The sequence below is a fragment of the Chiloscyllium punctatum genome, chromosome 15, assembly GCF_047496795.1.
Source record: "Chiloscyllium punctatum isolate Juve2018m chromosome 15, sChiPun1.3, whole genome shotgun sequence".
In the NCBI taxonomy this organism is placed as follows: domain Eukaryota; kingdom Metazoa; phylum Chordata; class Chondrichthyes; order Orectolobiformes; family Hemiscylliidae; genus Chiloscyllium; species Chiloscyllium punctatum.
The window spans coordinates 93,201,783-93,224,580 of record NC_092753.1 but is presented as its reverse complement, the minus strand read 5'-3'; the positions used below and the strand labels follow the sequence as shown (position 1 = coordinate 93,224,580).

Here is a 22,798-nt window from a genome sequence, read left to right as displayed (position 1 = left end):
GTTTCCATGCTGTACATCTCTATGACTTTCTGACTCTAAAAGTGCAGAATCAGAACCTGGCCATTCTCCCCATCAAATTTGCTGCACCAATTCAATAAGATCACAACCGATGTATTCATCCTCACTCCACTTTCTTGCCTTTACCCCATAACCCTCAAGTCCATCACTGATTAAAAATCTGTCTGTCTTTCTCAGCTGTGAATATACTTAATGACCCAATTTCATATGTCCCATGGTGGAAAATACTACCACAGAATCATTGTGCTCAGAAGAAATTCTTCCTCATCTCAGTCTTAAAACGTATGAACCTTTATTCTGAGATGATGTTCTCTGGCCCAGACTCTCCCATGGGGATATCTGCAAATAATCTTTCAAGTGTCCTTTTGAGACAGTCGCAGGGTCCATTGCTTTTTGTGATTCACATAAATGGTTTGGATGTGAACATAGGAGGTATGGTTAGTCAGTTTGTAGAAGATATCAAAATTGGTGGTGTGGTGGACAGCAAAGGTTACCTCAGATTACAATTGATCAGATGGGCCAATGGGCCCCAGCAGTGGCAGATGGAGTTTAATTTAGATAATTGTCAGGTGCTGCATTTTGGAAAGGCAAATCAAAGCAAGACTTATCTACTTAATGTTAAAGTCCTAGTTGAGTGCATTTGGTATGCTTGCCTTTTACTGGTCAGTGCTTTGAGTATAGGAGTTGGGAGGTCATGTATATTGCGGCTGTACAGGACATTGGTTAGGCTACTTTTGGAATACTGCGTTCAATTCTGATCTTGCTGCAAGGAAGGATGTTGTGAAACTTGAAAGGGTTCAGAAAAAACTTACAATGATGTTGCCAGGGATGGAAGGTTTGAGCGAGAGGGAGAGGCTGAATAGGCTGGGGCTGTTCTCCCTGGAGTGTCAGAGGCTGAGGTTTATAAAATCATGAGAGGCATGGATAGGGTAAATAGACAAAGTCTTTTCCCTGCAGTGGGGGAGTCCAGAACGAGAGGATATAGGTTTAAGGTGAGAAGGGAAGATATAAAAGAGACCTAAGGGGCAATTTTCTCACACAGAGGGAGATGTGTGTGTGCAATGAGCTGCCAGAGGAAGCAATGGAGGATGATGCAGTTATAAAATTTAAAAGGAATCTGCATGGGTATATGAATAGGAGGGTCGAGAGGGATATGGGCCAAATGGGATTGATTAGTTTCGGATAACTGGTTGATACGGATGAGTTGGACCAAAGGGTCTGTTTCCATGCTGCACAGCTCTAACTCTAACTATTGTCGCATGAAATGTCAGTGCACATGAATGGACAAAAGTTTAGATAAAATTGAGGGTGATCAAAGCTCTTTTAACATCACAATATATAAACACATTGTACCTTAACCTTATGTTTGAGCAAACTCTGCTCCATTTAGTAATTAGTTTGGAATTTGTTTGAAGGGGACAAATAAAGATTAGCTTAAACAAACATCAAAGTCAGCGAGATTGGCAAACTGCCTAAACCATTAACATTTGCTTTGAACAACGCCAATTTTCAACATTTGCATTATTGAGTCCACTAGTTTATGGGAACGGTGATTTGAATCCAGTCGCCATTGACAGGATCTCAAGATTTTAAAATAGCTTTTTGGAGTTCACATTTGTCATTCTGTGACAAGGCTTAAATAATTTGTTTATTCAAGAGAGTATTCATGCATACAGTTCTGCAACCCGATACATCCGACAATCCTTTACCTTTAGCTAATCAAGCATTGAAATGCAGTCAGTGTCATGTCAGTACAAGTAGTGAACAATATTTAAATTGTGTGAACACCCAAATCAACATACAAGATGAAAGGCAAATTAACCCAATCATTAGTGATGCTACTTAAGAACTGTTGCCTCAGCTTTCTTTTGAACAGCATCGGAGAATCTTCTACTTCTCCCTCTACATCAGACATGACCCAGATCCTTTGGCTGACATTATGTCCAAACTCCCTCATAGCTTCAATGAGGTCCCAGCTAAGCTAAAATAGATGTGGATGCAGGAGTCCTGACTGAGTGCTTAGAACACAAAGTCCATTGTTTAATACTAAGTTACGGACCACCTCACTCAAAACAGGCTGTAATGACATGACAAAGTGAAACTTTTATTTATGTAGAGTCTGTCACATCTTCAAGATATCACAAAGAGTAGCTGGGGTCAAGGGAGACATCAGTTCTTTGAAAAATAGTGCTGAGCATTTTTTTTAAAATTATCTATCCAAGAGGATGGCGGGGCTGCAGTTTAATATTACATCTGAGAAGGTGTGTCAAATGGACACAGGGAATACAATCACACTGGGCTTGATCAGTATAAATGGAAAGATTCAGAAAAGGAAGACCGTGATGTTGCACCAAGAATAAATGGGAACACCCAGTTAAGATAGTAAACTTTAATGATTCTCATCTTTCAAGTCATCACCTTTAACTCTTCTCTCCAGTCCCACCATCCGGCACTATATCAGCCTGGTGTTCCAGCACTAAGAATGTACCAACATCCCCAAGTAGGAGCAGAAAATCTATAAGATCTTTTACACAGTTCAAGAAAGAACTCAGCAAAGCTACTGCACACTTATTACGCTTCACTGTGCCACGTGCACAGTGGTTAGCACTGCTGCCTCACAGTGCCAGAGGCCTGGGTTCAATTCCCGCCTCGGACAACTGACTGTATGGAGTTTGCACATTCTCCCAGTGTCTGTGCGGGTTAGGTGAATTGGCCATGTTGGTGGAGGGGTAAATGTAGGGAAATGAGTGTGGGTTGCTCTTCGGAGGGTCAGTGTGGACTTGTTGGGCCACAGGGCCCATTTCCACACAACAGCGAGAGCGAGAACGACTCCCCTTATGTTGAGTCTGATTGGAGCACGACAGTTGGCCTGAGACAGAAATGTTGGCAGGAGAAGGAGGTATGGTCATTTTTACAGATGGCATAACAACAGAAAGTGCGGTAGGTGTGGGGTGGTATTGGGAGTGGAGGAATGCACCAGGATGTCCCAGAGGAAACAGTCCCTGCAGCATGCTGACAAGATAATTATCTTTGTCGTGGCTGACCATGGAATAGAATAGAGTGCAGCTGATTCAATCAATCATTCTCACTAGGGCACAAGTGAAACCTTCAATTTCAGTCCCGTGGAGGATGTGACCTGTTGACACTGCCCAGAATGCCAGACTGCTGGCAGTGATGGGATAAATGGCTTCCATTTTAAACCTGAATAGCCTTTTGAAACCAATTAGTTGAAAATAAAAATATTAGGAGCTACAAGATGAAAATTCAGCACATGCTTTTTCAACCAGATGCATTCCAACTTACTAAATCTCAGGTGACATATAATTTGCAGACATATATTATTACGTACATGTATTAAGTTTGGATCTCAATAAATAAAAACTTTAAAACAGACCTAACTTTGAATTACAGCATTTTGCTGCTTTTTAGAATCTCGAATTTTGACCATAAAGTTATCTTAAAACTGGGGTCGATTAGCTCGGTTGACTGGATGGCTGGTTTGTATTGCACACTGATGCCAACAGTGTGGGTTCAATTCCCACACTGGCTGAGGTTACAATGAAGGACTCTCCTTTGCAACCACACTTAGCATCTGAAGCATGGTAATACTGCGGTTAAACCACCGCCAATCTTCTCTCTTGAGAGAGCAGCCCTATGGGCCTGCAGGACTGTTGTGACTTTATTATCTTTGAACCAATCTATAATGTTAGACAAGTGATACTATATTATGGTTATTGAATCTTGTGATAAAATTATAGCTTCCACTAACAATTCAGAATAATTTGTCACCTGAGCTACATCAGCAACAGAAAGGTTGCAACCATAAAATCCAGTTCCTTGAAGGAAAGCCAATATCTATGACAATGTTATAGCATGATTTGGAGATGCCGGTGTTGGACTGGGGTGTACAAAGTTTTTAAAAAAAAATCACAACACCAGGTTATAGTCCAACAGGTTTAACTGGAAGCACTAGCTTTCAGAGCGCTGCTCCTTCATCAGGTGGTTGTCCAACCTGACGAAGGAACAGCGCTCCAAAAGCTAGTGCTTCCAATTAAACCTGTAGGACTATAACCTGGTGTTGAGATTTTTAACAATGTTATAACACACACTGCACCAACACTACTCAAAATGGTTTCCTTCGCATGACAACACTTTCAATAAATTAACCATTTGAAATAGTGGCATGGAGATCACAAAATCCACGCCTCTTGCTTTTCTTCACTGAATTCTTTGTGTTTTTTTTAAAAAAAAGATGTTTCTTCCATGTTAATGTGATCAATTTGAAAAAGTCAAGAGCATGAATGAGATGTTCATGTGGCTCTGCAAGATGCAACCCTGTTATATTGGGCTCTCAGTACTTGAAATTGGGTAGTTCACTACCACCAATCCTCCCTTCCACCTATTTTTCTAATTAATCTCGCCAGAGATGTCATTACACAACTCTGGAGCAGGTGGGACTTGAACCCAAGCTTCTCTGGCCCAGGGGCAGGGACACTACCACTGCACCACATGAGGGCCCTCAAGCCTCCCTTCTAATATTTTAAGTAACAATTAAATTGATTGGACAGCTTCTGGTGGGGAAAACACAAAATCAAAAGCTCAGTGGATGTGGAACCTAATTGTTGGTGATACAGGGTAAACCACTAATGAGTTTCAACAAGAACAAGCACTTGTCTTAAAATGAAAGGGTGCAGTTCATTGCAGAATAGAATTAAGAATTAGAAACTAGTTTGGACCATAATCATTATAATTGTTAGGCAATGTAAGGTATGCTACTTTCTCCCCACCCCCACCCTCCTCTCATTTATCTCTCCACCCTTCAGGCTCTCTGCCTCTATTCCTGATGAAGGGCTTTTGCCCGAAACGTTGATTTTCCTGCTCCTCGGATGCTGCCCGAACTGCTGTGCTTTTCCAGCACTACTCTAATCTAGACATCATTATAATTGTGCCGGAGGTGACATATCTGTCTCGATTGTCACCACTGCCCCGTGTTCCACCCAAAGACTAGGTTATTTGAATGGATCTAATGCAACTTCAACATTAACATATTGAGAGCCATCACTTTGTATAACAAACCACTGAGTGTGCATCTCACGGTCTTCCACAAATAAAACATCTATAAGTCATGCTTCCACTTGCCTGAAGTCTGTAGGGCCTTGATCTTGGGAAACTCCAGGTATAACTTACCGAGACTGAATATGAAAGGACATTCTAGTGCAGTGGGAGATTGGGCCACATCACAGAAGCCTATAGGCCAGAAGAGAAACATGTGGCCTGTCACATATTTGTAGGTTTTCTGAGGTTTTGAATTATTCCCAATGCACCACACTCTTTACTCCAAGTCTGCATTTTTTTCCCCTTTTGAAAAACATATAATACATATCCAATTTCTTTTTGAAAACTATTCTTAGATCTGCTTCCATCATCTTCAGGCAATTACTACAATCATAACTCGTTGCTAAAAAAAACTAATTTCATTTAATTCTTTTCCAGTGAAAGAGAACCTTTATTGTCGAGACTATAGTCAGTGGAAAGCCATTGGCTTAGGCTTGGTCTCTGCAGAGGCAGATATTAGCAAAGGGCCAATGTGAGGAAATTGGCCAGTTCTCAATCTTAACGTAACAGTCCTTACTGCAAAACCTCACGTGCTTGAAACTAAAGACAAGCTACAGATCTGAAATACTGATGGGTCAAACCTCATGTTCAGACTTAAAGACGGCTATCAAACAGAATCATAGAGTTAAAAAAAAATCACCACTGACCTGGGGGGTTCTTCTCATTCAAACAGATTTGTCATACAGATCAACAACTTGCAGCTTAATAGTACTGGCAATGCAATAATACATTCCAAATTACTGCAAAGCAACATCGCACAAAATTTGACACTGAACCACAAAAACATGGTGGTCGGTTGTGAAACATTGATTGAAAACTTTTTTGAAGGAGTCAAAATAAAAAGGGGGTTTTCACAGGAAATCAGTTGAAGGTAGCAGTGGTAGAGTGATGAATATCAGGAGTGGGTAACAGAGCTGAACTGAAAGAGCTCAGAGATTTCAGAGGGTTGCAATGATGGGGAAGAAACAGAGGTAGCCAAGAGATACACCAAGGATGAGAATTTTAGAATTGATATGTTGCTAGCTGGTAAATCTGCAAGGTGGTGATTTCCACAATATTAAAAGACCAGTTAGGGATGCCAAGAAATGCTGAACCAGACAGAACAGCCACATCCCATGAATGAATTTTTTAAAACTTGAATTACATTTGTATGAACTACAACAGTCCAAATTTAGAAATCTCCAACATGATGAAAGTGAGCTCATGCAGGGGTGTAATTTTAAAGACCTGACATATGAACATTTCCTGTACTTATGAACAGCTCCTTTACATTGTCCTGTATTGTGTTCTGACTGGCGTCCAACACCAACTTGCAAATAGGCTACAGAACTGAACCAATTTGCAAACTGCAGATTTCTTGTACTCTGCCATTCAATTAAATTGTGGTTGCCCTGCATCTCAAATCCTTCTACCAACTTGTTTTTTTATAAGAATGATTTCTATTATTAATATACGCACCAGAGTAAAGTGACTTTGTAGACATACAAATTACATTATTATTTTATTCCATGCTATACAATTCTATTCAGTTAGTTGTCCAATGGTCAATAAACTTGCATAACAAAAAGTGGCAATCCAGTTTTGAAATGGTCAGTTGACCAAGGAGGTGAACAGCTATTCAGAACAATAGTCACAGATTTCCATGACTGTCCACGTGAAGGGATGATTTCTTAAGGCTCCAAGTTACAGAAACAGGACCTTAAAATTACTTACCCCATTTTGTAATACAGGCAGAATAGAGCACTGCACACAGCTGGGAACAAAAAACCCATCTGATGCCAACTATCTCAGTACAAAGCAAGAGACTAGCACCTTCAGTTCTCTTCTCACAATGAAATTCCAACAAACTAAAAATTACACCAGAAGCAGTCAACCTGCTTTCAGACAATCGCAGGACATCCTGATGTTTTACACTGCTCAGCCACAAGTTATTTTGATGCTATCAGTTCGGCTGCTCACAGTGCTTGTGTGATGGACTGTGGAAATCACCACAATATCTCCCAGCCTACTCAAGTCCTTTGATGTGCCCACAATACAACTGTCCAGCACCTGTGACATAGCCACAAAATTGATAAGAAAGTGCAAGGTGAGCTCAGTGAGTGCAGGTCTGACACAGTAAGACAAATTGAGTAAATTGATGGGGGTGGGAGTTAAAATATGTGCTCCAACAAAGGGGAGGTGATAGCCTAGTGGCATCATCTCTGTTAAACCACTGTTAATCATCACTGTTAATGTTCTGGTGACCTGAGTGTGAATCCCACAACGGCAAATGGTAGAAATTGAATTCAATATAAAAAGTTTAGAATGAAGAGACTAATAGTGACCATGAATCCATTTGTCGATTGTTGGAAAAACCCATGTGGTTCACTGAAGTCCTTTAGGGACGGAAACTAACATTCTTATGTGGCCTGGCCCACATGGACATGCCTTCTGAATAGTTGACTCTTAACTGACGAGCAATAAATGCTAGTTCAGCCAGGGACACCCACACCCCCTGAATGAAAACCAAAACTGAACCCATTGTTTTTTTGGAACCTGTCCCAAATTCTAAAACCATTCTCCCTACCTACATCCCATCCCCAACTGTGCCAGGAGGAGGATAGTACATGAAGCACTATGTTGAGTGTGTGGTGCTGGAAAAGCACAGCAGGTCAGGCAGCATCCGAGGAGCAGGAAATATCGACGTGGGCCGGAGTCCTTCATCAGGATGACATTCCAGATGAAGGGCTCCAGCTCGAAACATGTGTTGCAGGTGCCCTTGCCAATTTTCTTTGTCAAATAATGCATTTATGGTACTTGACACAAAAGTGCAGAGCACAAAACTGCCTGCAACTGCCACTCCTCGGATGCTGTCTGATCTGCTGTGCTTTTCCAGCAACACGCTCTCAACTCTGATCTCCATCATCTGCAGTCCTCACTGTCCCCTATGAAGCACTATACACAACCTTGGTTCCTCCATGAAGCCTTTTGCTTCTGTGAATTATCTTTTTTCAATGCAGCATATGACCCAAGGTAAGATATAGACATGAGTGAGTATTACATTACTTGATTTTAGCTGAAGCAGATGGCGTGGTACAGTCTCTGTGCACAGAGATATAACAGTCATCAGAAATTCTCCACGTCTGAGGTCATCCACTCAATCTAACAATAAACCCTTTCTTCAAATACAGAAACTTCAAACGTTTCGAGACAAAGTGCTGGAAACACACAACTGCATCTTTAGCATCTGGAAGCTTTGTCCAAATAACCACATTTGACTCATGTACCATTCTGATGTCAAACTTAGCAGCAGTTTGATGAATTCCATCTCCCCCACCCACACTGAATTATCTCCTCAGTCTGTAATATTCTCTTTATTTCTTTTGCTTATGAAAGCGCACACAGCATATTAGCCGCCCCCAACATGTGAACTTGATTATCATTCCACTTCATGGTAATGTATGTCCAGGCACTCGCTGCATATGTTAAAAACTAACCTTGTTCATTAACTTCAAAGGCTTTGCACTGAATCCTTTATATGCATGAGCTGCAAACACCAAGTTTCTAGCTGTTGCCAATTCCATTAAAATTGCTTTGTGTTTATAAATGGACTAAATAGCTGCATGAATTAAATGGTGCTTTAAGGCTCAGCATGTTGCAGGTGCCCTTGCCAATTTTCTTTGTCAAATAATGCACTTATGGTACTTGACACAAAAGTGCAGAGCACAAAACTGCCTGCAACACCCCCACCTCCCACCCCCTCAAAAATCTCAGGTCATCCAAGTCATAGTGTCTCAGAACACGGAGAGAAAGTTAAGGGCACTATTTAAAAGGACATTCTCAAAAATAAAGACTTATTTATTTTAATAGGAATAAGGAGAAACCATATCCATTGACAAGTGGCTCATAATTAGAGGTCACAGACTGAAGGTAATTGGCAAAAATAAAAACTGGAAATTTGGGTTTGGGTTGGATGCAGAGATGTGGATTAATATAAAAATGCAGGATATTAAAGATCTGGAACCCACCGCCTTGAAAATATGAGATGAGGATGAAGACACACACAGTTGGTCTACAATACCATGTGATCAACCTGCATTTGGCATCATACACCATAGAAACGGACCCTTCGGTCCAACCAGTCCATGCTGAACATACTCCCACCTGCCTGCTCCAGACCCATATCCCTCCAAACCTTTCCTATTCATGCAAATCTCCTCTTACCTTAAAAACGTGCTCAGTTCTTGAAATTCCCCATCCTAAGGAAAAGGCAACTACCGTTAACTCTATCTACACCTTTCATTACTTTATAAACTTCTATAAGTTGCCTCCTAACCTTTCATACTCCTTTAAAAAAAATCATCCCAGTTTCTATACTCAAACTTTTGGAATACTGTGCAATTCTGGTCTCTCTCCAAAAAGGATGTTGTGAAACCTGAAAGGGTTCAGAAAAGATTTATAAAGGATGTTCCAGAATTGGAGGGTTGGAGCTACAGGAAGAAGCTGAATAGGCTGAGGCTGTTCTCACCTGGAGTATCAGAAGCTGAGGGGTGACCTTATAGAGGTTTATGGGATACTAGCCAACTGCTGGCAAATGGGACTAGATTAATTTAGGAGATCTGGTCGGCATGGGCAAGTTGGATTGAAGAGTTTGTTTACGTGCTGTACATCTCCATGACTGATCTATTGTTGGGCCCAGGGATCCTTCATATTACGGTAACTATTCCAATGCTTACACTCCCTCTGGGTAATTACTTGCAATTTTCTTGGTGCCAACTTTTTTTTCCTTTCCCTGTTCCATTATTGCTCATTTTTTCCTTTCAAAAATTACCTGAACCATCTAACCCCTTGTGAGACTTGAAAGGATTCAGAAAAGGTTTACAAGGATGTTGCCAGGGTTGGATGGGTTTGAGCTATAGGAAGAGGCAGAATAGGCTGGGGCTGTATTTTTGGAGCATCAGAGGTTGAGGGGTGACCTTATAGGAGGTTTATAAAATCATGAGGAGCATGGATAGGGTAACTAGATGAGGTATTTTCCCCAGGGTGGGGGAGTCCAGAACTAGAGGGCATACGTTTAAGGTACAGGAGAAAGATTTTAAAGGGACCTTAAGGCACCTTTTTCATGCAGAGGTAGCTGTGTGTATGGAATGAGCTGCCAGAGGAAGTGATGGAGGCTGGTATAATTACAACAATTAAAAGACATCTAGATGGATAACAAATAGGAAGGGTTTGGAGGGATATGGGCCAAGTGCCAGCAAGTGGGACTTGATTAATTTTGAATATCTGGTTGGCATATTAGTGTTGGGCTGAAGAGTCTGTTTCCGTGCTGTACATCTCTATGACGCAATCATACAGCTTCTCTTTTATTCCTTGTCTGCATCACCTCTCCCAACACATAACTATTTTTTCCAATAACTGCCATCACCCTGCCAGTTTTACACCCGTTCAAAACTATAAATCCAATATCTTTTAGCTATAAAGAAACAGTTATGAAACAGTACCTTTGACTTCTCTCTCCACATATCTTGTCTAAAATGCAACAGAAGGAAAAGACAGTGAATGTTGGGAATCTGAAAAGACAACACAAAGTGCTGGAGAACCCCAGCAGGTTTGACTGCATCTGTGGAAATCTGTGGAGTCAATGTTTTGAGATTATAATGAGTCTTCTTCAGAACTGGTGATGGCCTCATGGCATTACAACTCAACCACAGATGTGATCCACATATGTGCAGGTTAGGTAGATTGGCCAAGCTAAATTGCTCAGTGTCCAAGGATGAGTAGGTTAGGTAGATTAGCCATGGGAAATTCAGGGTTATACAAATAGGAAGGGTTTGGAGGGATATGGGCCAAGTGCTGGCAAGTGGGACTTGATTAGGGTTAGGGAGTGGGTTGAGTCTGACTGGAATGCTCTTTAGGGAGCTAGGTTGGACTTGTTAGGCCGAATGGCCTGTTTCCACAGTGGAAGGATTCTATGGGCTGTTACTCCTGAGATCCAAACAATGTTCTCAGGATAAGGGTTCAAATACCCCCACGGCAGATGGTGGAATTTGAATTCAATAAAAATCGTAATTTAAGAGCCTAATGTTGACCCTGAAACTGTTGTTGATTGTTTGGGGAAAAGCCACTGTTTCACTAACGTCCCTTGAGGTAGAGAAACTACTGTGCTTACCTGATCAGGCCTGCTTGTGACTCCAAACCCACGGCAATGTGGTTAACCTTTAGCTGCTCTCTGGGCAATTAGAGATGGGCAAGAAATACTAGTCTCGCCAGAGGCTCCCACATCCCACGAATCACTTAAAACTGACTTTCTGCATTTCTAATATTTTACTATCGAGCAAACACAGTAGCCCAATCATGCACCAGTGGAAAATACAAAGTAATATTCCTTTTATATATAAAAAAAAGAGGAAGAGAAGGAATGGTAGGAGATGGAGTGAATCCTCAAAGTTCAAACTAAAAAAAAACCACTCATCCCATTACAGTGTTGACATTTTGTGACAGCATTCCAAAATGAATCCTATCAGTTTATCCCCTCCCAAGGTCTTACAGCTCCCTCCACTTGACACATTTAACCCTCAGAAGCAGCAATGCCATCTGTGTTAACCACTATGGCAAATCACTCCACAGTGGATGCCATCTGAAGAATTTTCTTACAACCTTTTGAACAAGGATTTTAAACGGATTATCTCACTGGCCAGAAGAAATAATCCGTCCCTGCTCACCAAACCAGTAACCTTCTCTGCTCTCGTAGAACAGTGCCAGTCTTCCTTCAATCACCACTTCCCCTCTCATCATCCCCAGCAATTCTGTTGATTATCATTTTTTATATTAAAAAAAATGAGATACAACTACACACATACATTACTACAGCTACAGCTGACAAACTCAACATCCAACAGTAATTACAATTAACAGGTAGATATTTTCCTAACTCAAAGTCACTTAAAATAAGTTGTCTAGCCAAAGATGTGGTTACAATGACAGGTTATTCCACAGTCTCCAATTTTATATACAATCACAATGTAGGGAATTATGTTTCACATTTATACTTAACTTAAACATCTAACTACCACTCAACACCACTAAGAAACTAAAATAGATACACAATTAAAATAAAATCACAAGCAAGCTAAAATTCATCTCAACATTATGCCAAGAAACACACACAAAAGGTTGAAACTTGTGAACACTGGGGTCAATTACCAGTTTGCTACTTAGAAATATAATTTTGCCACACTTGGATTTCCAATTCACCACATGTGATAATGTACTTTGACTAAATCCAACACTCTTATCCAAAAACCACTACACATTAGGGGCAGAAATGTATCCTTCATGCAGACTGCATTTATTGCATATCTGCTCTTGAATAGAACTGTATAGGATTTTTCTTCTGCTCTTTCTAGTTCCTGGGTGTTGCAGTGTGGTATGGCTCATTGAAATATTGTCCTGATGCAGCTCTATTTGTGGGCATTAGGATGATTGTTTCTACAGTTAAGTATTTGACTGGGATAACACATCTATCCTAGGACAAGCTAAACAAAGACACGCATGAGAATTCCTAGAAGCATGGCATTCTAACTGGAACTCCATCAATAAACATGTTGATTTGGACCCCATCTACCATCCTTTGAGAAAAAGAATCAGAAATAAGAAACCAAGACACACAAATAGAAAGTGGGGCAGAACACCAGTGCTTCACCAGAGGTTCACTGAAGATTTTACCTAATAAGGTGACGAAACATCTGAAAACAAACCTTCCAGCACAATGAGCAAACTTATATCCAGCGCCTCAACCTGAGCTACAAATCTCCTAAAAAATCATTAACAGATAGCTGTTTGCAGCAAACGGGAGTGGGATGAATGAGTGAATTACATTCTACACTGGGAAGAAATAAATTCAGTGGAATATGACTGTTTCTTTCTAAAAGGGAAAAAGTGAGGACTGCAGATGCTGGAGATCAGAGCTTAAAAATGTGTTGCTGGAAAAGCGCAGCAGGTCATGCAGCAAAGGAGAAGGAGAATCGACGTTTCAGGCATAATGCCAGAAACATCGATTCTCCTTCTCGTTTGATGCTGCCTGACCTGCTGCGCTTTTCCAGCAACACATTTTTAAGCTCTGATTCTTTCTAAAGCCAGACTAAAGGATGGGAAGGTTAACTGTAAAGAGAGAAACCTTCAGATGCAGCACGATTGAAAAAAAAACTTAAAATGCATGGCAATGGAGGCCATTCATTCATCATGCTCATGTATACTCTTTGAACATGTTGCTAACTCATCCCACTCCTATGCTCTTTCCCCAAGGCCCTGCAAATGTTTTTTGCTTTGAAGTGAACTTCCTGAATGCTTCTAGACTTTAACCTTGTTTTCTCCAGATAGTCAGCAGCTCCAGCATTATTTCTTGGAGGGGCAAGGCAGTGTGGATAGGCTCAGTCACTAAACTATCAAAGATTAGTCTTGTTTTGGTGAGCAAGATGGGTGGGGGAAAGATGACAAGAGAGGTGGGGGTGGGGAAAGAGGGCACAACTAAAAAGATGCAACAGATTCTGGACAGAAACACATTAGTAACACTGCTATATAAAACTAAAACTCCAAGAAAAAAAAATGTAGATTTGAATTTACAGCACAACTTCAGAAACTCAATGCTCAGCTCCATTGCCTCACAGCACCAGGGACCCAGGTTCGATTCCACCCTTGGGTGACTGTCTGTGTGGAGTTTGTACATTCTCCCCATGTCTGTGTGGGTTTCCTCCTGATGCTCCAGCTTCCTCCCACAGGTTCAGGTCAGGGGGACTGACCATGTTAAATTGCCCACAGTGTCCAGGGACGTGTAGGCTAGCTGGATTAGCTGCAGGAAATGCAGGGTTACAGGGATAGGGTAATGGTGTAGGTGGGATGGTCTTCAGAGGGGCAGTGTCGACTCAGTGGGCTGAATAGCCTACCTCCACACTGTAGGGATTCAATGATTCTATCAAAAAGCATTTACCTTTGAAACATAGTCACTACTTAAATGCAAGGGACATAATCCAAATCCAATCCAGTTTCGGAGAACACCTTTGGGACACCCGGACCAACCAACCAACCCAACTACCCCGTGGCTCAACACTTCAACTTCCCCTTCCACTCCACCAAGGACATGCAGGTCCTTGGACTCCTCCATCGCCAAACCATAGCAACACAACGGTTGGAAGAAGAGCACCTCATCTTCCGCCTAGGAACCCTCCAACCACAAGGGATGAACTCAGATTTCTCAAGTTTCCTCATTTCCCCCCCCACCCCCACCCCCACCTCTTATCTCAGTCCCAACCCTCAAACTCAGCACCACCTTCCTAACCTGCAATCTTTTTCTTGACCTCTCTACCCCCACTCCGGCCTATCACCCCCACCTTTATCTCCTTCCACCTATCGCATTTTCAGCATCCCTCCCCCAAGTCCCTCCTCCCTACCTTTTATCTTAGCCTGCTTGGCACACTTTACTCATTCCTGAAGGGCTCATGCCCAAAATGTCAATTCTCCAGCTCCTTGGATGCTGCCTGACCTGCTGCACTTTTCCAGCAACACATTTTCAGCACACAATCCAATTTGCCATGGCAAGATGCCATAGTAATCAAATCCACTATATGTATCTGGGAATTTACAGTGATAAATGTCAGGCAGGAGAAAGTGAGGACTGCATGTGCTGGAGGTTAGAGTCGACAGTGTGGTGCTGGAAAAGCACAGCAGGCCAGGCAGCATCCGAGCAGGAAAATCAACGTTTTGGGCATAAGCCCTTCATTAGGAATGGGCTTCTGCCCGAAATGTCGATTCGCCTGCTCCTCGGATGCTGCCTGACCTGCTGTGCTTTTCCAGCACCATACTCTCGACAGTGATAAATATCAGTCCAAGTTATGGAGAGAAAGAACTCCCGTTCTTCTGGTTAAACAGTTCGACAACATAGAGACACTTAGAGAGACACACAGGCACATATATGAGGTAAAAACAATGACTGCAGATGCTGGAAACCAGATTCTGGATTAATGGTGCTGGAAGAGCACAGCAGTTCAGGCAGCATCCAAGGAGCTTCGAAATCGACGTTTCGGCAAAAGTTTTGCGTGTCTAAACATACTTCATTTGGTTTGGCACATAACTGGGGGTTCAGTCCAAACAAGAAGAAAGTGATGGGGAAAGGCCTTAAAGCAAGGGAACATCTCCCAGTTTGTCGACGCAGCCGAGCGGCCATCCCAGTTACCCCATTTATTATGGACACTGTCCCACAGGACAATATTAGCCCATCAACATGAGGCCAATAGTTTACGAAGCGGGACTCCACCGGCCACAGAAACGAGTCAGTCAAGGCCCGTACATGAAGCTCGCTTATTAAAATACACGTTTCAATTAGACCGACCAAAATCTCCATCACCGTGTGGTTACCGTTCTCTCTGCCCACCTCCCCCGCACTGCCTCAGGAAGGCTTTCCCCGACTCACTCTGCTGGCGGTAGCGGCTCGGCGCTGGCCCGGGGTTACACAGTGTCACCCTCCGATACAATGTGCCCTCCTCTCCGTTACACTATTATCTCCCTCCGATACAATGTATCCCTCACTCCGTTACACTATTATCTCCCTCCGATACAATGTATCCTTCACTCCGTTACGCTATTAGCTCTCCTTGATACAATGTATCCTCTCCTCACTGCGATCCTCTGTGTTCCAATCGAGAACTTCCCCCCTCCCAACCCGAAGGTGTCAATAATAAAGGGATGTCAAATAGATTCCCCTCACATCATCTCCAACACAACGAGATCCCACCCCACGGACTCACACTATCGATTATATACACTACTAAACATTAATGATTACAAGACTTTTTTTTCGAAAAAAGCCGCTGAGCTGACCGATAAATATGTAATTCTAATCCTTTAGTCCCCCTCCTCCCCCGTTTAATTTGGTTGCATCCAGCGCGTCATATTCCATTCAGGACTATACAATAATACATCAGTCTGAGAGGGTGGATAGTAAATTTTAAACTGAAAATTTAAAATGATTGAAAATGTAAAGCAGGGATTTGTCTTTGCATTTTTGCAAATATTTCTTGTTTTTCATACTTTTAAAGTTTGAATGCAAATATATGCCGTTATTTATTAAAATCAACTCAATGTTTCACTCTCCTCCCTGTCTTTGTGTGGTGTGTTCCTCACCCCGCCCCTTCCTGCCCCCTGCTGGTGGCTCGCTGCCAGCGCAGCCTCTCCACAGCTGCTGGGAAATTCATGCTACTGGAAGCGTGTTTCAATAATTGAAGAACTTCTGAATCGGATCGAAACAGAATCTGGGGGTTTCCCGACCTGAAATGCTGATCAAAACATGATTTTACGCAAACTGCTCTGGAATTTCCTAGAATGTACATACCAACTAACAACAGCAGTGGAATACTCAGGCAGTCAATTCTGCTTTCCCCTTCAATAAGATCATGGCAGATCTGATCATTGTACATTCCTCCCGCCCACCTTCCGAGGACCCCTTCGCCCACCTCCAACACACTGCATCCAACTGGACACCCCGCGCTGGCCTATTACCTGCCCTCGACCTCTTCATTTCCAACTGCTGCCGGAACATTAACCGCCTCAACCTGTCGTCCCCCCTCCCCCACTCCAACCTCTCACCCTCACAACGCGCAGCCCTCCAACCCCTCTGCTCCAATCCCAACCTCACCATTAAGCCAGTGGATAAAGGGGGTGCAATGGTAGTCCGGCACACTGACCTCTACACCGCTGAAGCCAAACGCCAACTCGAGGACACCTCTTCCTACTGCTCCCTCGACCATGACCCCACCCCCCATCACCAAACCATCATCTCCCAGACCATACAGAACCTCATCACCCCAGGAGATCTCCCACCCACAGCTTCCAACCTCATAGTCCGGGAACCCTGCACTGCCCGGTTCTACCTCCTTCCCAAGATCCACAAGCCTGACCACCCTGGCCGATCCATTGTCTCAGCATGCTCCTGCCCCACTGAACTCATCTCTACCTACCTCGACACTGTCCTATCCCCCCTAGTCCAGGAACTCCCCACGTGCGTTCGAGACACCACCCACGCCCTCCACCTCCTCCAAGACTTCTGTTTCCCCGGCCCCCAACGCCTCATCTTCACCATGGATATCCAATCCCTCTACACCTCCATCCGCCATGACCAGGGCCTCCAAGCCCTCCGTTTTTTCCTCTCCAGACGTCCCCAACAGTACCCTTCCACTGACACTCTCATTCGTTTGATCGAACTGGTCCTCACCCTTAACAATTTCTCCTTTGAATCCTACCACTTCCTCCAGACCAAAGGCGTAGCCATGGGCACACGTATAGGCCCCAGCTATGCCTGTCTCTTTGTTGGCTATGTAGAACAGTTGATCTTCCGTAATTACACTGGCACCACTCCCCACCTCTTCCTCCGCTACATTGATGACTGCATTGGCGCCACCTCGTGCTCCCGCGAGGAGGTTGAGCAATTCATCAACTTCACCAACACATTCCACCCTGCCCTTAAATTTACCTGGACCATCTCTAACACCTCGCTCCCCTTCCTGGACCTCTCCATCTCCATTAGTGATGACCGACTTGACACTGACTCACCGACTCCCATAGCTACCTGGATTACACCTCTTCCCACCCTATCTCTTGCAAAAATGCCATCCCGTATTCCCAATTTCTCCGCCTCCGCCGTATCTGCTCCCAGGAGGACCAGTTCCACCATAGGACACACCAGATGGCCTCCTTCTTTAGAGACCGCAATTTCCCTTCCCACGTGGTTAAAGATGCCCTCCAACGCATCTCGTCCACATCCTGCACCTCCGCCCTCAGACCCCACCCCTCCAACTGTAACAAGGACAGAACGCCCCTGGTGCTCACCTTCCACCCTACCAACCTTCACATAAACCAAATCATCCACCGACATTTCCGCCACCTCCAAAAAGACCCTGCCACCAGGGATATATTTCCCTCCCCACCCCTTTCCGCCTTCCGCAAAGACCATTCCCTCCGTGACTACCTGGTCAGGTCCACACCCCCCTACGACCCACCCTCCCATTCTGGCACTTTCCCCTGCCACCGCAGGAACTGTAAAACCTGTGCCCACACCTCCTCCCTCACCTCTATCCAAGACCCTAAAGGAGCCTTCCACATCCATCAAAGTTTTACCTGCACATCCACTAATATCATTTATTGTATCCGTTGCTCCCAATGTGGTCTCCTCTACATTGGGGAGACTGGGCACCTCCTAGCAGAGCGCTTTAGGGAACATCTCCGAGACACCTGCACCAATCAACCAAACCGCCCCGTGGCCCAACATTTCAACTCCCCCTCCCACTCTGCCGAGGACATGGAGGTCCTGGGCCTCCTTCACCGCCGCTCCCTCACCACCAGACGCCTGGAGGAAGAACGCCTCATCTTCCACCTCGGAACACTTCAATCCCAGGGCATCAATGTGGACTTCAACAGCTTCCTCATTTCCCCTTCCCCCATCTCATCCTAGTTTCAAACTTCCAGCTCAGCACTGTCTCCTTGACTTGTCCGGACTTGTCCGACCTGCCTATCTTCTTTTCCACCTATCCACTCCACCCTCTCCTCCTTGACCTATCACTTTCATCTCCTCCCCCACTCACCCATTGTACTCTATGCTACTCTCTCCCTACCCCCACCCTCCTCTAGCTTATCTCTCCATGCTTCAGGTTCACTGCCGTTATTCCTGATGAAGGGCTTTTGCCCGAAACGTCGATTTCGCTGCTCATTGGATGCTGGCTGAACTGCTGTGCTCTTCCAGCACCACTAATCCAGTATTTGGTTTTCAGCATCTGCAGTCATTGTTTTTACATTGTACATTCCTGCCTATCCATGAATAACATTTCACCACGGTACCCTCCCCTTTGCTTATCAAGGTCCTATCTACCTTTACCTTAAAGATATTCAAAGGTTTTGCATCCGCCACTTTTCAGCAAGATTTACAAGAGAGTTCGAAAGACTCATGACTCTTTGTGAGAAAATAAAATCCCTCAACTCTCTTAAACTGACGATCCCAAAACTTTTAACAGTGATCCCTCGTAGATTCTCCCATTATAGGGTACACCTTCTTCATTTCTGACTCATCAAGATCTAGAATCTTTTATCACTTCAATAAAAACTCATAAAGGTGGATAAATCCCAGGACCTGATGAGGTATACCCTAGAACTTGGTGGGAAGCTGGGGAAATGATTGCTAGGCCCTTTGCTGAGATATTTGTTAGCCACAGGTGAGGGGCCAGAAGACTGGAGGTTGGCTACCGTGGTGCCACTATTTTTAAAAGGTGGTAAGGAAAAGCCAGGGAACTATAGACTGATGAACCTGACATTAGTGGTGGGCAAATTGTTGGAGGGAATCAGGATGGCGACTCCTTGTGAGCTACCTTCAGGAAGTCTAACTCGAACATCACTTCTATACTTTTAAAATTATATTGTGAATCTGAAATGCCTCTGTTCAAGTTTTCTTTTCTCACCCTATGAACTGTCTGCCCTTGCTGACTATGATATGGAGGTGCCAATGTTGGACTGGGGTGGACAAAGTTAAAAATCACACAACACCAGATTATAGTCCAACAGGTTTATTTGGTAGTACTAGCATTTGGAACGCTGCTCATTCATCAGGTAGCTGTGGAGCAGAATCATCAGACACAGAATTTATAGATGTAGGTTTGCTTGCTGAGCTGGAATGTTCATTTCCAGATGTTTCATCACCCTACTAGGTAACATCTTCAGTGGGACTCCAGGCGAAGCACTGTTCATGATTCCTGCTTTCTATTTATATGTTTGGGTTTCTTTCGGTTGGTGATATCATTTCCTGTGGTGATGTAATTTCCTGTTCTTTTTCTCAGGGGATGGTAGATGAGGTCTAACTCGATATGTTTGTTGATAGAGTTCTGGCTGGAATGCCATGCATCTAGGAATTCTCGTGCAAGTCTCTGTTTGGCTTGACCCAGGATGGATGTGTTGTCCCAGTCGAAGTGGTGTCCTTCCTTTGTCTGTACGTAAGGATACTAGTGAGAGAGGGTCATGTCACTTTGTGGCTGGTTGGTGTTCATGTATCCTGGTGGCTAGTTTTCTGCCTGTTTGTCCAATCTAGTGTTTAGAGGCCCACTGAAGATCTTACCGAGTAGGGTGATGAAACATCTGGAAATGAACCTTCTAGCTCAGTGAGCAAACTGATATCCAGGACCTCAACCTGAGCTACAAATCTTCTCAAAACTCACAAACGGAATTTATAGCAAAAGATTACAGTGTCATGCAACTGAAATGAAATATTGAACAACCTAGGTTGCTTTTTAAGTCTTTCATCTTTTAGAATGGGTTGCAGTTTTCGGTTCATTAATATGTAAATCCCAGAACTTCTTTTAAGTCACAATCCTGAGATAACTTAAGGATTTATATTTAAAAAGTGAATCTAAGCTCAGGCAATGCATTAAAGGTGTGAGGTTAGAGTCTGGCTGGTTGTATCTTGAGTCAGACTGGTTGTATTTCCAAAGTAGGAATTTATAAAATTGACTGCCTGCAGATTGTGTGCTTTTTGAGCAAATTAAAATGTATCTGCAAATACAATTCTGCAAATGCAAATTCACCCCATAGATGTATATGTGCCTGTGTGTGCATGAGAGAGATTATGAGTTTGCGTGTGTGTGTTTGGAAGAGTGTATGCATGATTGTGATGGAGTATATGCCTGTGAGAGGATATATGCATGGGTGAGAGTGGGGGGTGTGTGTGTGTATATGAAAGAGGGTCTGTGTGAGTGTGTGAGTATGTAAGAGTGTGTGTGAGAGTGTATAGTGAATTGTGTCACCTACAGTGTGACAGCATCCCAAGGTCCTGGTTGAGGCCATCCTCGTGGGTACCAAACTTGGCTCTCAGCCTCTGCTCGGCCACTCTGCCTTGTTGTGTATCCTGAAGTTCATCTTGGAGGATGGTCACCCAAATAATGCTGATGATGGCGATCTGAAATAAAGGGATTCTGAAAAAGTGTGTTATTTTACTTGAAATTTAACTCTGTTTTTGTCCCCACAGAGCTGTTCAACTTCTCAAGGATTTTCTGAATTAATTTACAATTCCCACCCATGTTTTCAAATCTCTCTATAGTTGTTCTCCTCTCTATATTTACCTACCTATATTTACCTTTATATTTACCTCTATATTTACACTTTTACAGATCTACACTACTCAAATTCTGCCTTGAGTATTTCTGATTTTAATCATGTCATTGTTGTTGACTGTGGTGTTAGCTACCAAGTCTGTAACCTCTGGAATTTCCAACCCAAACGTTTCACATCAACCTCACTCTTTGCCTTTAAGAATCTCCTCAAACAATGTCTTTCAGCAAGTTTTTGATAATTTGCCTTCATGTTGCCTTATATGGCTTGGTGTAAAATTTGCTTTTTTTGAATTGCTTCAGAATATGTTGGCATCACAGGTTGGACCAACATTTATTGCTCAGCCTTTGAGAAGGTGTTGGTGAGCTTCCTTCTTGAACTGCTTCTGCCAATTTGCTGTTGTAGACCCACTATGCTATTGGGAAGTGAATTCTAGGATTTTGACCCAGCAACAATGAAGAAGTGGTGATTTATTTCCAGGTTAGAATGGGAAATATTTGTAGGTGAGAGGAACTTGCAGATGGTGGTGTTCCCATATATCTACTGTCTTTATATTTCTGGATGGACATTGTATGCATTTGGAAGATGCTCTCTTTGGTGAATTTCTGCAGTGCTGCTTATATCTAGTATGGTATATGGTAGGCACTGATGCTACTGTTGGTGGTGGAGGTAGTGAGAAGGTCCATATTCACAAACATTGAAATGGGCTGCTTTGTTCTAGATGTTGTCAAGTGTCTTGGGTGTAGTTGAAGCTTCACTCATCCAGGCAAGTGGGAGTATTCCATCACATTCTAGTCTTATATCTTATAGATGGTGGTTAGGCTTTGGAGAGTCAGAAGTTGAGATATTTGCTGCTGGATTCCTAGCATCTTGCCTGCTGTTGTTGTCACTGTAATTGTATGGCTAGTCAATTTAGTTTCCGGTCAATGGTCACACCCAGGATGTTGATTGTGTAGGATTTAGTGATGGTGATGCCATTGAATTTCGAAGGGCAATGGCTAGATCATCTCCTGTTGCAGATAGTCATTGCCTGGCATGGATGTTATTTGCTTCTTGCATTTGGCTATGGACTGCTTCAGCATATAAAGAGTTACAGATGATACTACTCAGTGAGTTCCCCATTCTTATCTAATAATGGAGGATAGGTCATTGATGCAACTGGTGTAGATCATTGACTACCTTTGTTGAGAATTTTGGAGCTGAGATGATTAACCTCCAGCAGTTACAACCATCTTCCTTTGTGCTAGATATGACTTCCAACTCACAGAGGCTTTTGCTCCCAGTCCCCATTAACCGTAATTTCATGAGGATCCCTTGATGCTGTACATGGTAAAGTGATGCCTTGATGTCAAGGGCTGTCATTCTCATCTTCCCTCTGGAGTTCAGAATATGTAGGAATCTATCAAATGTTGCACTGCACTTCAATTAATGATCAAATACAGCCGTTTGAAATGAGAATTGTGGCAACCCTGCTTGTAAGGAATGTACATCGCTAAATTCAGCCAGTAAAATTATGCAAGAACCCACCATAATAACGTATGCCATGACGCTG

The 22,798-nt window shown here is 43.2% G+C and overlaps 1 protein-coding gene across 3 annotated transcripts in view; it reads right to left on the bottom strand.

Annotated features, from left to right (window-relative positions):
- c15h21orf91 (chromosome 15 C21orf91 homolog) overlaps window positions 1–15,791 on the bottom strand; it is a 46,980-nt gene extending 31,189 nt beyond the window's left edge. Inside the window, exons 1-2 of one of the 3 annotated variants that reach the window (XM_072585750.1) lie at window positions 15,578–15,791; window positions 5,158–5,265 (exon numbers count right to left, since the gene is read on the bottom strand). Coding sequence is in view for 1 of the 3 variants with exons in the window: in XM_072585748.1 (XP_072441849.1) it covers window positions 5,206–5,228 (23 nt within the window). In the remaining 2 variants the exon portion in view is untranslated. The remainder of the gene's footprint in view (window positions 1–5,157; window positions 5,266–15,577) is intronic. The other 2 variants (XM_072585748.1, XM_072585749.1) reach the window with 2 other exon arrangements.
- Window positions 15,792–22,798: the final 7,007 nt, after the last annotated feature.